This window comes from Eptatretus burgeri, chromosome 3 (genome assembly GCF_056783735.1).
Source record: "Eptatretus burgeri isolate ZD-2024b chromosome 3, Ebu_testis_v1, whole genome shotgun sequence".
Classification (NCBI taxonomy): domain Eukaryota; kingdom Metazoa; phylum Chordata; class Myxini; order Myxiniformes; family Myxinidae; genus Eptatretus; species Eptatretus burgeri.
The window spans coordinates 24,285,935-24,298,766 of record NC_140963.1 but is presented as its reverse complement, the minus strand read 5'-3'; the positions used below and the strand labels follow the sequence as shown (position 1 = coordinate 24,298,766).

At 42.8% G+C, this 12,832-nt stretch overlaps 1 protein-coding gene across 3 annotated transcripts in view; it reads left to right on the top strand.

Moving 5' to 3' along the window:
* The window catches only part of LOC147029563 (histone deacetylase 9-like), a 560,396-nt gene that overhangs the window by 499,773 nt on the left and 47,791 nt on the right, over window positions 1–12,832 (top strand). For all 3 annotated transcript variants that reach the window (XM_085872715.1, XM_085872718.1, XM_085872716.1), the window contains one exon: window positions 6,363–6,447. In XM_085872715.1, the coding sequence (XP_085728841.1) occupies window positions 6,363–6,447 (85 nt within the window). The remainder of the gene's footprint in view (window positions 1–6,362; window positions 6,448–12,832) is intronic.

The window sequence follows — 12,832 nt, the reverse complement described above, 5'->3', positions numbered from 1 at the left end:
TTCCGAAATTGTCAATGACCCTGTTCATTAGCTCGGTCTTCTGGCTGTTCACTTTGTCTCGGTGGACACTTTGCATGCAGAGGCCGGACAGACGTTTATCACTCATCGTTGATCTTAACCAGGTCTTCACCCTGCGCAGTGTGCTGAAGGACCTTTCCACCGTACATGATGTCGCAGGCAGAGTCAGTGCAATGAGGATAGCCTTGCGCACAGCAGGGAACAGAGTGGTCTGCTTCACCAGCTCGATCATACCCAGAGAGTTGTCATCCAGTGGCTTATGCTTCTGCACGTCATACCACGCTAGAGCTTCTTCTACAAGGTTGTCAATGCCATACATTTCCTTGACAGATGAAACGATGTGCTTGAATTCATCTCTTTCTGTTTGCTGCATTTCTCTCGGATGTAGTGCGAAAATGTGAAAATATGGCGTGTTACTTTCACCGAAGCGACTTTCCAGAGACTGGATCAAGGAATCCATGTACGGGACATAGATGGTGCAGCGATAGTACTCCTCAATGGAGCCTCCTACATTCGGCCGGTGGACCTGGCGTGCGCATCGCTGAGGCATAGTCAAGTCTATGCCAAGTTCTTCTGCCAAGGTTTTCACCTCAGGGATGACATCTTCTGAGAACACACGGTCTGCACCATCCCGGTGAGCTCGGAAAGCCTTCATCAACAGGTCGATGTGATCTCGGACTCCCATCATGTCCATGTCGACTGCCTGCAGCTGTTGGGTCACTGGCTCCAACATCGCTGAGTACTTCGCAATGATCTTCAGACAGATGAGGAACACTGTGGTTCCTGTAGCACACCTCAGCTGATACGCCGTCTGACGCGTACTCTGACTCATGCTGGTTTGCCTCCAGTTGCTCCAGTTGTGCATAGATATCACAAAAGTTCTCTGAAAAGATGCGGATGCTTTTGTACTTTGCGCTCCATCTGGTTTCATACAACAAAGGTATATTTGGAACCAGTCTCCTGCGCTTGGGAGTGTCACGGAAGAATGTAATGATAGATTTCACAGTTCTAGTCGTATTCCTCACATCTGCGACAGAATTCAGATCATGAACCACCAAATTCAGTCGATGTGAAGAGCAGTGCACGAAAACAGCTTTGGGATAGGTGTTCCTGATACGGGCCTGTACACCATCGTCTTTTCCTGCCATGGTTGAGCATCCATCGTAGCCTTGGCCGTGGAGCTTGTCGAGGTTTAGACCAATTTTTTTTCTTGGTCGATGATAGTATCTGCAATTGTTGCAGCGTCCACCCTCTCCAGTGAAATGAATCCAAGGAATTCCTCACGTATGGTGGCTGAGTCATTCCGTTGTTCCTGCAGCGCAACAAATCATACTCCAATGGACAGTTGCTCGGTGCCTGATATGTCAGCAGTTTCATCTGCAATGATAGAGAATCCATTTGATTCATTTGCAGCTTTCACAATATTGTCTCTTACTACTTCTTCGGAGAGAACTATCAGCTCGTTCTGTACACAAACTGATGTGTATCTCGCATCTTTGCTTGCGCCCTCCATGTGATCCTTCAGGACCGTGTCCCCTGCTTCTATCCTGAATCGCAGTAGGTCACAGAGGTTCCCCGATGTACTCTCCTTCCCCCTCAATGCAATGTCATGGCTGCAGCAGAACAGAATGCTGGATAGTATGGGGAACAGTTTCTCTCGGTTTTGAGTGACTGCTTTGTTGACTGCTCGGTCCATCTGGCTCACCATGGTCAACTCTGGCCTTTGCACGGTGGTGAGGAAATTGTTGGCATCTTGCAGTGCGCCTTTGTGCCAGGAGGAAAGCATGTGCTTCCTTGTGCACTCATTGAAGTCTTTGTATTTAACAAAAGGAGTCACGATGAACGCACCCATTAGACCTCGGTGCACTGGTTGAGGGAACAGCACACAGTATTTGCACAGAGCACCTTTCAAGTGACTTGAGTAGGCCAGCCATGGAGAATATTGGTTTATCCACGTGTGGCGGAAACAGCGGGAGCCCTGTGAATCAGTTGGTGGGACGTATGTGTTCATCAGGAGGTCATATCTTCGATTATTGGTCAAATGTTCTGTGGTTTTGACGTATGATCCAATGTCCAGATGATGAGGCAAGTCATTGGCCACTTTCACAAGTGGTGTTTGGGGTGGCATCTGATTGGTTGCTGTGAGTAACTGCTCATGATGTCCCCCTCTGCGCTGCTCTGCTGGTTCAACATGCGTCCCCGATGTACCCGGGGTGTCTTGATTGTTGTCAGAGTCATCAGACTTATGTTTTTTAAAGAACCTCCTGATATCCATTTCACATTCCTGAAAAATAAGAAAAATGTGGTGAACATAACAATACAAATTTAATACACTGGTCTTCCCCAGACTCTATAACAATCAAATCAGGAGCATTTAGTTTGATTATTTTGTATAAAATCCAACGTAGAAAATTAGCATGAGTTTTGTTTCTGAAATAAAATAAATAGCCGCAACACAGAAGGAATGAACGTAAAAACACAATCTTCCACGCCAAATATCATGACATTCGATCAATCGTGTGTCTTCTACCTGAAGAAGTGTTAACATTTTGTTCTGTTATTTACAGTAATCTTAGCAAAAAGATGTCTTCACACTTCACACGGCGATCTCAGGATAACATTGCCCCCCCCCTGCATTTTTTTTCTGCAGACGCCCGTGTGTGTGTGTGTGTGTGTGTGTGTGTGTGTGTGTGTGTGTGTGTGTCTGTGTGTGTGTGTGTGTGTGTGTGTGTGTGTGTGTGTGTGTGTGTGTGTGTGTGTGTGTGTGTGTGTGTGTGTGTGTGTGTAACGCGAGGCTCCACAGCACAAACCAGCAAACCGATTATTTTTCAAATGGTAGTCCTTCAAAAATAGGGTGTCTATTTACCGTCATTTTTTATGAGGAGTGCCAGTTGGCAAAATACGCAATAGGAAAAATCTTGCCAGGCAGAGGAACAATTGTATGTGAACCAATACGTCTTGGCAATGAATCTTCGTCAGTGGATCGGTCAGAATGAAAAGCATCATATCCAGCGCTTCGATCCTAGCGAATCCCTCGTCACCTACCGGCTTGTTTGTCTGTGACCGCCGTTTCTCGACAACCGCCGGTCCGATCTGATTGAAACTTGCCAGGAATATTGCCGGGGCCCCGCGGATGTGCCTTTTCGAGGTTTGATGTCAATCGGACGAGCGGTTCCCAAGTTACGGCCATTTATCTGTCAACCAATGACAAGACACGGTGCTATGACGTCACGAATGACGTCACAATTAATGGTTGTTTATTTATTTAGTTATTTTGTTTTTTTGCATGATTGACGGTCCAATCTGATTGAAACTTGCCAGGAATATTTTTGGGGACCCGTGGATGTGCCTTTTCAAGGTTTGATATTAATCGGATAAGCGATTCCCAAGTTACGGCCATTTTTCTGTCGATCAATATCTGCGAGAGAGGGGGGATGGGAGAAGGGGGGATGAGAGTGGGGGCGAAAGAGGAGGGGGGAGAGAGGAAGGGCGAGACTAGGGGGGAGAGAGGGGGGGCGAGAGAGGGGCGAGAGAGAGGGGCGAGGGAGAGGGGGGGCGAGAGAGGGGGGTGAGAGAGAGGGGGTGAGAGAGGGCTGCACATACTGGCACTCACCTACGGGCACTCACCTATGGGCGCGCACCTACGGGCCCGCACTAGTTCATTCAATTGAGCAATCAATATTGGGTACATTCTTACTTTTCTGAGTCATTCATCTGGGAACATGTGTATGCGTGACAATGGTGCTGTTGCTGTTCTTCCTTCATAGTCGAAGATGACCATGATACCAACTTGGATTCATTAAATTTCAGGTGCAATATGTTTGAAGATGACGAATCAGTCCAATTTGAGCATGAATAGATCTACTGCATGTTGGACACACAATTCAGTGTGAATGCAAAAGAGATGCTTGCGGTCCTCGACTTGCGAAGTTCACATTTCCTATTGGCCAGTGTGACTGTTATGTTCAGAGGAGGTGGTTCCTTTACTGATGAGACTGGGTCATGTTGAGCGATGCTGTGCAAGTTTCTCTCAAGTTGAAGGGGCAATGTTGAAACTCTTCAGTGAAACCTTCAGGGTATCCTTGAAGCGTTCTTCCTGGCCTCCGTGTGAATGTTTCCCTTCGTATAACTAACCACAGAAGAGCTTTTTTGGCAAATTCTCATCAGGCATTCTGGTGACATGTCCTCCCCATCTTATCTGAGCACTCTTCAACACGGTGTGGAAGCTGGGCATGTCAGTCACGGAGAGAATCTCAGTATTTGGAACCTCGAATTGTCTTGCCATCTGATCTTAAGTAGTGTCCGCAAGCATGTCATGTGAAAGTGGTTTAGCTTGTTTGCGTGCTTGGAGTAACAGTAAACTGTCCACATCTCATAAGCATACAAAAGGATGGGAAGAACAACCGGTCTGTATACGTTCACTTTTGTTGAGAGACTGATTCCTCTTTGCTCCCAGATTGTTTTTCATGGCTTGCCAAAAGCAACACTGACCTTAGCTCTTCTGATGTTGACTTCATCATCATTGTAAATTGCTCTGGAGAGGGTGCTGCCAAGGTAGGTAAATTTGACCCTTGACTTTGAGCCTTCGACCCTTGACTGCAACACAGTGTCCCACAGTGTCGCATTTTCGTTGGCTTCACATACTGCAAAGGCGAGGTAGGTTGGAGCATAACTACTAGGTTTTAGATACAACAGTGCTGTAGTGTAATAAAGACTGTCGAATTGAAGAATTGCTTTTGTATTCATTCATAATTTTGAGTACTTCCACGACCGAAGGTGGATGGAGGTTATGTTTTCACCCCCTGTTTGTCAGTCGATCGATCTGTGAACAGGATATCTCAAATGTTAAGGACGGATTTCGATGAAATTTGGTGGACAGGTTGGGTGGGTGACGAGTACAAATTGATTTGATTTTGGTGAAGATCCAAATACAGATCCGGATGCGAGAAATGTTAATTTTTTTTTGTAAGTGATTCTTCACCATTGAGAGATAGGGCCAAAAACGATATATGTATAGCATGATATTTCAAAATGTTGCGGACGGGTTATGACAAAACTTGGCAGATGAGTAAGAACAAGCCGATTAGATTTTAGCTCAGGTCAGGATCCAGATTTGGCCTATCAATGGGATACAAAACGTATCCTGTTCAGCCTGATGGAGGTACATGTTTTACTGAGTGCCGTTCTAGTTCCATGCTCTTTCCCTTGGCCAAGGAGTGTCCCATGGTAGATTACACATTCACAGCAGAAGAGCAATCTTGCGTTGGCTTGCATTGCCTGATGCCTGTCCTCATTGCCAACACCTTGTATTTGCCAATAACCTTATTGTTGGCTACTGACTTGTGAAATAATTGTGCTTCTTTCCGACAGAATGAAGTGTTTCATACACAGAAATGCCTTCTTATGTCGGCTTTTTATTTGGTGTAATCTCCTTTGTGGCATTTGGAAGTATAAAAAGGTTTATTAAGGCCATCGTTATCCCCAACCTTAAAAATAGAATGCGGGGTATTGTAATCTGCTCCGTCTGTCTGTCTGTCTGTCCATGCATCCGTCTGTCATGCTATCCCTTCCTAAACGATTTTTCAGAAATTCACCAAACTTGGTAGTTATTATATGTTCAACATATGGCAAGAGGGTGCAAGAGCAGTATCATTTTGCCCCTGCCTTCTGGGGCCCTCGGGTGGGGGTCAAAAGGTCAAATACCAAAAAAAAACCAATTATGGGCACATTTTTAAACATTTTTTAATGAAACTTTGTATATACAATCATCATTGTGAATGCGTGAAATATGTAACGATTTTTGGATTTGACCTGACCCCTGGTTCATGCCCCCAGGGGGTTGGGACTTCGTTTCACAGGGGTAAAAACAGGATGTTTTTTTTTTTTTACTTAAAATTTGATATTCGATCATTCCTGGTGAAACTTTTTGCTTTCAGTGGGAAGTGTGGGGGTTTTCGATTTTGTGACATGGACTTCGCTCATAGTTTGAATTTTGCATTGAAAACGGTGTTCCATGAATTGTCTCGTTGCTGATGGTCCATTATTTTTATGTTCAACGTGGTTTACTCCATTGCATTTTTTTGGAGTTCTTGCTGAAACCTGTGTGTGTGTGTGTGTGTGTGTGTGTGTGTGTGTGTGTGTGTGTGTGTGTGTGTGTGTGTGTGTGTGTGTGTGTGTGTGTGTGTGTGTGTGTGTGTGTGTGTGTGTGTGTGTGTGTGTGTGTGTGTGTGTGTGTGTGTGTGTGTGTGTGTGTGTTTTTTTTTTTGGCCTTTTTGGTATGTCTTCTTTTTTTTACTCCTATGATTGCTTTTCTGATTCTATCATTGGTAATCTTCACTTTTCAGCCGGAGCCACTTTCGGTGGATGTACGACAGCAGAAGCCATGTCCTGCAGCCCTCAAGACACTGCAAAAGGTGCTCAACATCCACAGTGAGTAAGAATTCATTCATGGTAGCTGAGAAAACAATTTGCACAAGAAAATGACACCAGTTGTGCATACTTACACAAATGTTTGAATTGTTCGAAAGAAAATGTCACTGACTATGTTGTAATTGTATGTTGTAATGGGTATCTCAGAATTAAGAAAATACGTTCAAGGCCGTAATAAAAAAAATACGGTCCCCATGCCATCCTAAGAGATAATGTTAGACCTAATCCTGCCCAGTGACGGTCAGTAATAGGCATATCATTACAATGAGACTGAGGAATTGATGAGACAATTCAGATTTTTTTTATTTAAGTTGTTTCATATCATCCTCTTTGCCCACCCCTTACATCTCCCACCACACTTTCCCACACTTCAGCCTCCAGATTAAGTGAAATATAAATCAACAATGAAATCAACATTCCTGAAAAATATCACAGTGCCGCCTCATCACTCTGGAGGATAGTCAAAGTAACCTACCTATCTCTATACTACCATTCCTTGGTCATCCATTTGAAGAGGTTCAGTCACTTAAACTTCTCGGCCTTACCATCACCCACGGCTATTCCTGGGCCAGCTGCACAGTGAAGCTGGCCTCCAAAGTCAGCTGCAGACTAGGCATCTTCCATTGGTTCAAGTCTTTCCTTGGAAAATCAGTTATTCATAGTCGACAAGGCCTTTGTCTGTTACTCAATGGAGTACTGCCTCCACTATTTGCTGGCACCCCAGCATCACATCTGTCTGTTCTGAATTCTTTGGAATCTAAAGCTCTCAAAATTATTTGAATCCCCCATGATGAAGCTGAAGCACAAGGTCTGTTTCTCTCATCGCAGACAGGTAAGTGGTGTTTGCTCTTTACCACCTCCACTCCGATATGACTCCCTCTGCTCTCTCAGTCCTCTGACCCTCTTTACTTACTACAGGAGGCATGCATTCATTCCATTACCCCCTCCAAGTGAAACTTCCAAAATGCAGGCTGACTGCTCACCTCAACTCTTTTTTTTTTCTTTTTTTTTCCTCCCTTCTCTCATCAACCATCTTCCAGAAGCTGTTTTGTCTCACTCTTTCCTCCAGAGCTTCAAGCAAGCAGTGCACTGCCATCTCTTGTCATCCCTAATTCTGACCCCTGACCTTTATTACCCACATTAACCTTTCCTAACCCCACCATCTTACTTGCTAGTTTCAGTGTTTCCTCCTCTCCTCCCTCTCCTCCCTCTCCTCTTTTCCTGTTCATTCATTCCCTTGATGTTTGACCCACTGTCAGTTCTACATTGCTCTGCCATGAGCCTTGCTGCTGTAAAAAAAAAAAAAAAAGTGTGTGTGTGTGTGTCTCTCGCAGTCTTTGCTATTTAATTCCCATTGATAAATAATGAAATGTTTATATCAATGTGGTAAGTAATTTGAATCTAATAAACCTGTTTAACAAGTGTCTGATACACCATGAGTGAGCCAGCTTATTATTTACATATATTTATAATCACTTTTGATCACCAATTATAAAGTTTTTATATTTAAAGGGTTATATTTCAATCACTGGGAGTCAGGTTTCTCAAGCATTTCTTCAAAACTATTAAATTTCACATTAAAGAATAAATGTAATTTAGAATGTTAGGTAAAAGTGCTCCTCGAGTGCTTTCTCTTTATTTTATTGTCATATATTGACTTTGGACAAGTTTTCTTCCATTCAAAAATAAACATTACAAAAATAATCAAACTGCTGAAAATATATGTATAATGAGTCGATCCAATCTTTCTGGTGAAATGTTTTGATGGATGTGCTCCGATAATATCTGGGACATACAGGGAGGTTCGATGATAGATAGTACTCTAATATCATATGATAATGGGATATTGATCCAAAACTAAATCCAAATACAGTGTCTTTCTTCCTTTTTATATTTCTTCCTTTTCATATTTATCTTATTTAATGTGGCCTTGACACACATTTTCATTATATTATCAATGCCATTTCCCCCGCAAGTACAAATGGGTTATATCATGCATGTTCATCAAACTGACTTTTGTTCTTTAACACAGAAACAAGGGTGAAACAATCGATAGTTACCCAGAGTGTGCAAATGTTTGCTCCATGGCAGTGGGGATGGTAGTTGTGACTACTCTACTATGTGTAATCAGGATTACCATACTTTGCACAAGGTGCACTCCCAAAATTCTTTCTATCTTACATTTATTAAGGCTCGCATATTAAGTTACAAGCACTCTTGAGGAATTGTCTGTGCTGTATTAAAGCCTCTCCTACAGCAAGTTTTTGCCCTGAGGGAAAACACTGCTGTGATTTATTATTACACAAGAAAATGTCTGCCAGGCAAAATGTGGCTAAAATGAGAGGACATTCTATCTGATGCAAATGGTCGCTTGAGAGCGTTGTGGCTTTGCTAATGCTTGCTTAATGTTGCGGCCTGGACAAGATGAGAATTGGGGTCCCAATCATCTCCAGAATGATATCACAGAATGATAGCCATATCACAGACAGAATGATAGACAGAAACAAGAAAAACACTTACTTGACATGCTGATGTTACTTTTTCGAATGCAGTTTTGTGTATTAATGGAGAAAGGATAGGTTTGTGGTTTGCTCAGACTAACATATCCTTTTGATCAAGTCCAGCCCATCATATCTCTCAATCCTGTGTTTTGTGTTAGTGTTGCGAGGACAGATAGAAAAATTGAAAAATAAATAGACAGATAGATAGATAGATATTACAGTCACAGGTAAGAAGAGCATTTGTTGAGGCAGAATATATAGATGGATGACTAAAAGGAGTCTGTCCATCCATGTGTTGTGCTCCTTTCTAAAGGGTTCCTTGCTGTCATAGAATAATAAATATGGTACCGTTAAAAAGCTAATGATCGATGTAGTTTGTTGGAAGGCTAATAATCGATTTACTTGAAACAAAAATCATATCCGGTTCATCATGAAGTTGCTCGACTTGTTGCTCAACAAGATAACCAAATGCTTTAGAAACAGGCATGAGGACAAAGAAAAACATGATAGAACCTCCATAAGATATGGGATGAAACTTTGCCACCACGGCACCTGGAACAAGCATGGCATGTCCACACACCCACGGAGAGTCCGTACAGATCCAAATCTACCCATATGTACCACGTCAATGTGTGCTGTAAACGTCCCTTGACCTTGTGGTAACTGTCGACTGTACATCCCGATCAGGACACGAATTGGACTGTACAACTCGGAAGTGACTTAAGCACTCAATCAAATACTCCAATGGAACACCTGGCTTGACAAGCGATTACCAATTGCCATCGATACAACTGTGCACCCGGAAACACCCGTGCAATGTCCGAATTGGACAAATCAACACTTTTTTCGGAGTCGGAACTGCTGATACTTTCAAATCTGGAGCTTACATTTTGTAATAATCCTGAGTTTAAGAGATTCTCTCGGTTATTCATATTCACAAGTTTAATAAAGCCACAAAACACTGGCGTCTCCGGGCGTTTATAAGCACTGCAATATACCCAGCGATTTGTAGCTATGATGAACAGGCATTCGATAATATGAGTGAGAAAAGTGAAAAATAAAACTTCATCATTAAAGGCCCGGTCACACCTTGACGTTTTAGCCAGCGATGGCAACGTATTAAAATGTATGTAAAACGCTGGCTTACGTTGAACTTTTGATGTTTTTTTTTTAAAGATTCGGACGTATTCATAGCGACTTGGTCTTATGTATAACGCATTGGTAACGGACACAGAACGTTTCGTTGTGTTACAGATAACTTATACCAACGAATGCTGAACCTGTTGTCGGCCTACACAACCGATGCCCAACGATAGTCTAACTTAGGCATAGCGCGTTGCACGCATCGCCGACGATGTCGTGACGTAGCCTATTAAAAAGCTGACGCACAACGATTCTAATCATAACTGCCGTAGAAATGGAAGTGTCAACATCGCGGTCACACCTTGGCGATCTTGCCAGCGTATGCCGACCTAAGAAAAATGTGTCTAAAATGTTGGGGCACGTCAAATACGGTATGAGTAAGTTTGGTATACGTGAGTACAACGCTAAAGTACGCTATCATACATCGTAGTAAGTAGAGTACGTCAAGAAATTTTAAACATGTTCAAAATTTTATGACGTACTCGGCGTATGACACACGTTCCGCATGCGATGGGGATAAGTTTTACACACGATATGTGGACGCTTACACACGTCCACAAAGGCTACTTATAAGCTACTCATAAGTCGAAACACGTCGCGGTAATGTCTTTTTTACGCGAAACTTATTTCTAACTTATGTTTGACGTGCTTTGAACCAATTCTTTACGTAGCCCCAACACACATTGACGTATGTAGACGTATTCCAATGATGTCTTCCGGTCCACAAAAAAAAAAAAATTAACGTGTTTCTAGCTTACAACTGCCATATCAAGATGTGTTCCCAGCGGTTTTGGGAATTGGTATATAAAAATGGTGTTCATAAAAGGGGAACCCAACAGTGTTTTCGAGTCCTTTTTGAGTCGATGTCCATGTCAGCAGTAACAGTATCAGTATCAGTATTAGTATTAGTAGTAGTTTGTTCATGTTGGCAGTAGTAGGTGAGTGTGAGGGGGAGGGTGTGCGTTATGATGGATCGTCCTTGCGTTTAACGATTTAACGATTTAAATGATAAACTCAACGATTTAAATGGCTGCAACTCCACTATTGAAACTAGACGCTTGCGCTCAACAATTGGATTTTTTTTTACACTCAACGACTTTTAAACGGTACCACTCAGCTAGTTTCATTGTTTACAATGAACGATTTAAATTGCTGTCACTCGCCTTTGTTTTTTGACGCTGGCACTCGGAAATTTTAATCGTTTCTATTGAACGTGCTAAATCGCTCAAACCCCACTGTTGAAAGTCGACGCTTGCGCTCAACAATTGGATTTTTTTTTACACTCAACGACTTTTAAACGGTACCACTCAACTATTTTCATTGTTTACAATGAACGATTTAAATTGCTGTCACTCGCCTTTGTTTTTTGACGCTGGCGCTCGGAAATTTTAATCGTTTCTATTGAACGTGCTAAATCGCTCAAACCCCACGATTGAAAGTCGACGCTCAAACGCTCAAACTCGACTATTTTAAATAGACGCTGCCGATGGACAATTGGAATCATAGCCAAGCTAGACATCGAAGTGTGAACATCCTCGTCATGCCGAAGAAAAGTTTGAAGAATGCTGCAAATAAGTGTCCTGGCCGTGGCCGTGGACGCTGATGCAAGGACGATCCATTATACCGACGTCTTTCAGCCTATGAGTAACTTAAAAGTAACGTCTGTCGATGTGTGGCAACGATCGCGTAACATGCCAACAACACGTTAATCATAGGTTAGAAATAAGTTTCGGGTACGCTAAACATTACCTCGGCGTGTCTCAACTTATGATTAACTTACAAGTAGCATGTGTTGACATCTGTCAACGATCGCAGACCGTGCATACAACTTGTGGCCAGCGTAGCGGAACGTGTGAGTCATACGCCGGCATACGTCGTGAAATTTCAAGCATGAAAAAATTTGAGGACAACCGAAAAGTACAACGTTTAAAGCCAACGTACAACGACGTATGGCAGTGTTTTTCAGCATGCTCTCAATGTTATCAAAACTTACCCATAACGTATTCAACGTGTGCCAGCGTTTTAGAAAAAAAATTCAAAAATCGGCATACGTTGGCTAAAACGTCAAGGTGTGACCGGGCCTTAAGAATTTGTTGTGGCCTGTTCCAAGTCAAAGCATGGCTGAGCAGGCCAAAAAATATGGTGGCTTCAGACCCCAGCGAGATTACCCAGGAAACGCAAACACCCAATTTTCACTCTTGCACTTTCTTGGAGTTTTCTTAGTCTGCATGCAAAGTTTCAGGTCTGCAGTCTGCAAGTTTCAGGCTGCAAGGTTTTATAGTTTTGGAGTTATGGAGGAGACACAATGACACACGCATACCCATTGTGTTTTATTAGTATAGATAATTGTTTGTGTGCTGTGCTCCCTTCTGCTCTATTTGTGTTTGTTAACTGCCAGATCTGTTGCACTTATTTATAATGTATTGTATTTCCAAACCCTTGACCCCCCCCCCCCCATTCTTAATAAACCCATAATAGGAAATAATCGTCACCGGCCTTTTGCTTTCCTGCACGTTTAACTGACCATTTTGGAATGTGTTTGACTGGTCCTTTGAGGAACATTAATTTGTAACAGTGTCCCATTATTAGAGCAGGGATAGGTGCATGAATGCTGTCCACTTGCAGCTTCATGTGTAATGATCACTTCAGCCATTTGCGGGGGTCAAAGACCCTCCAGCTCACAGGGTCTGCATTAGCTGGACCTCTGACATGACAATATAATTTCACATAATTAGAGAAAA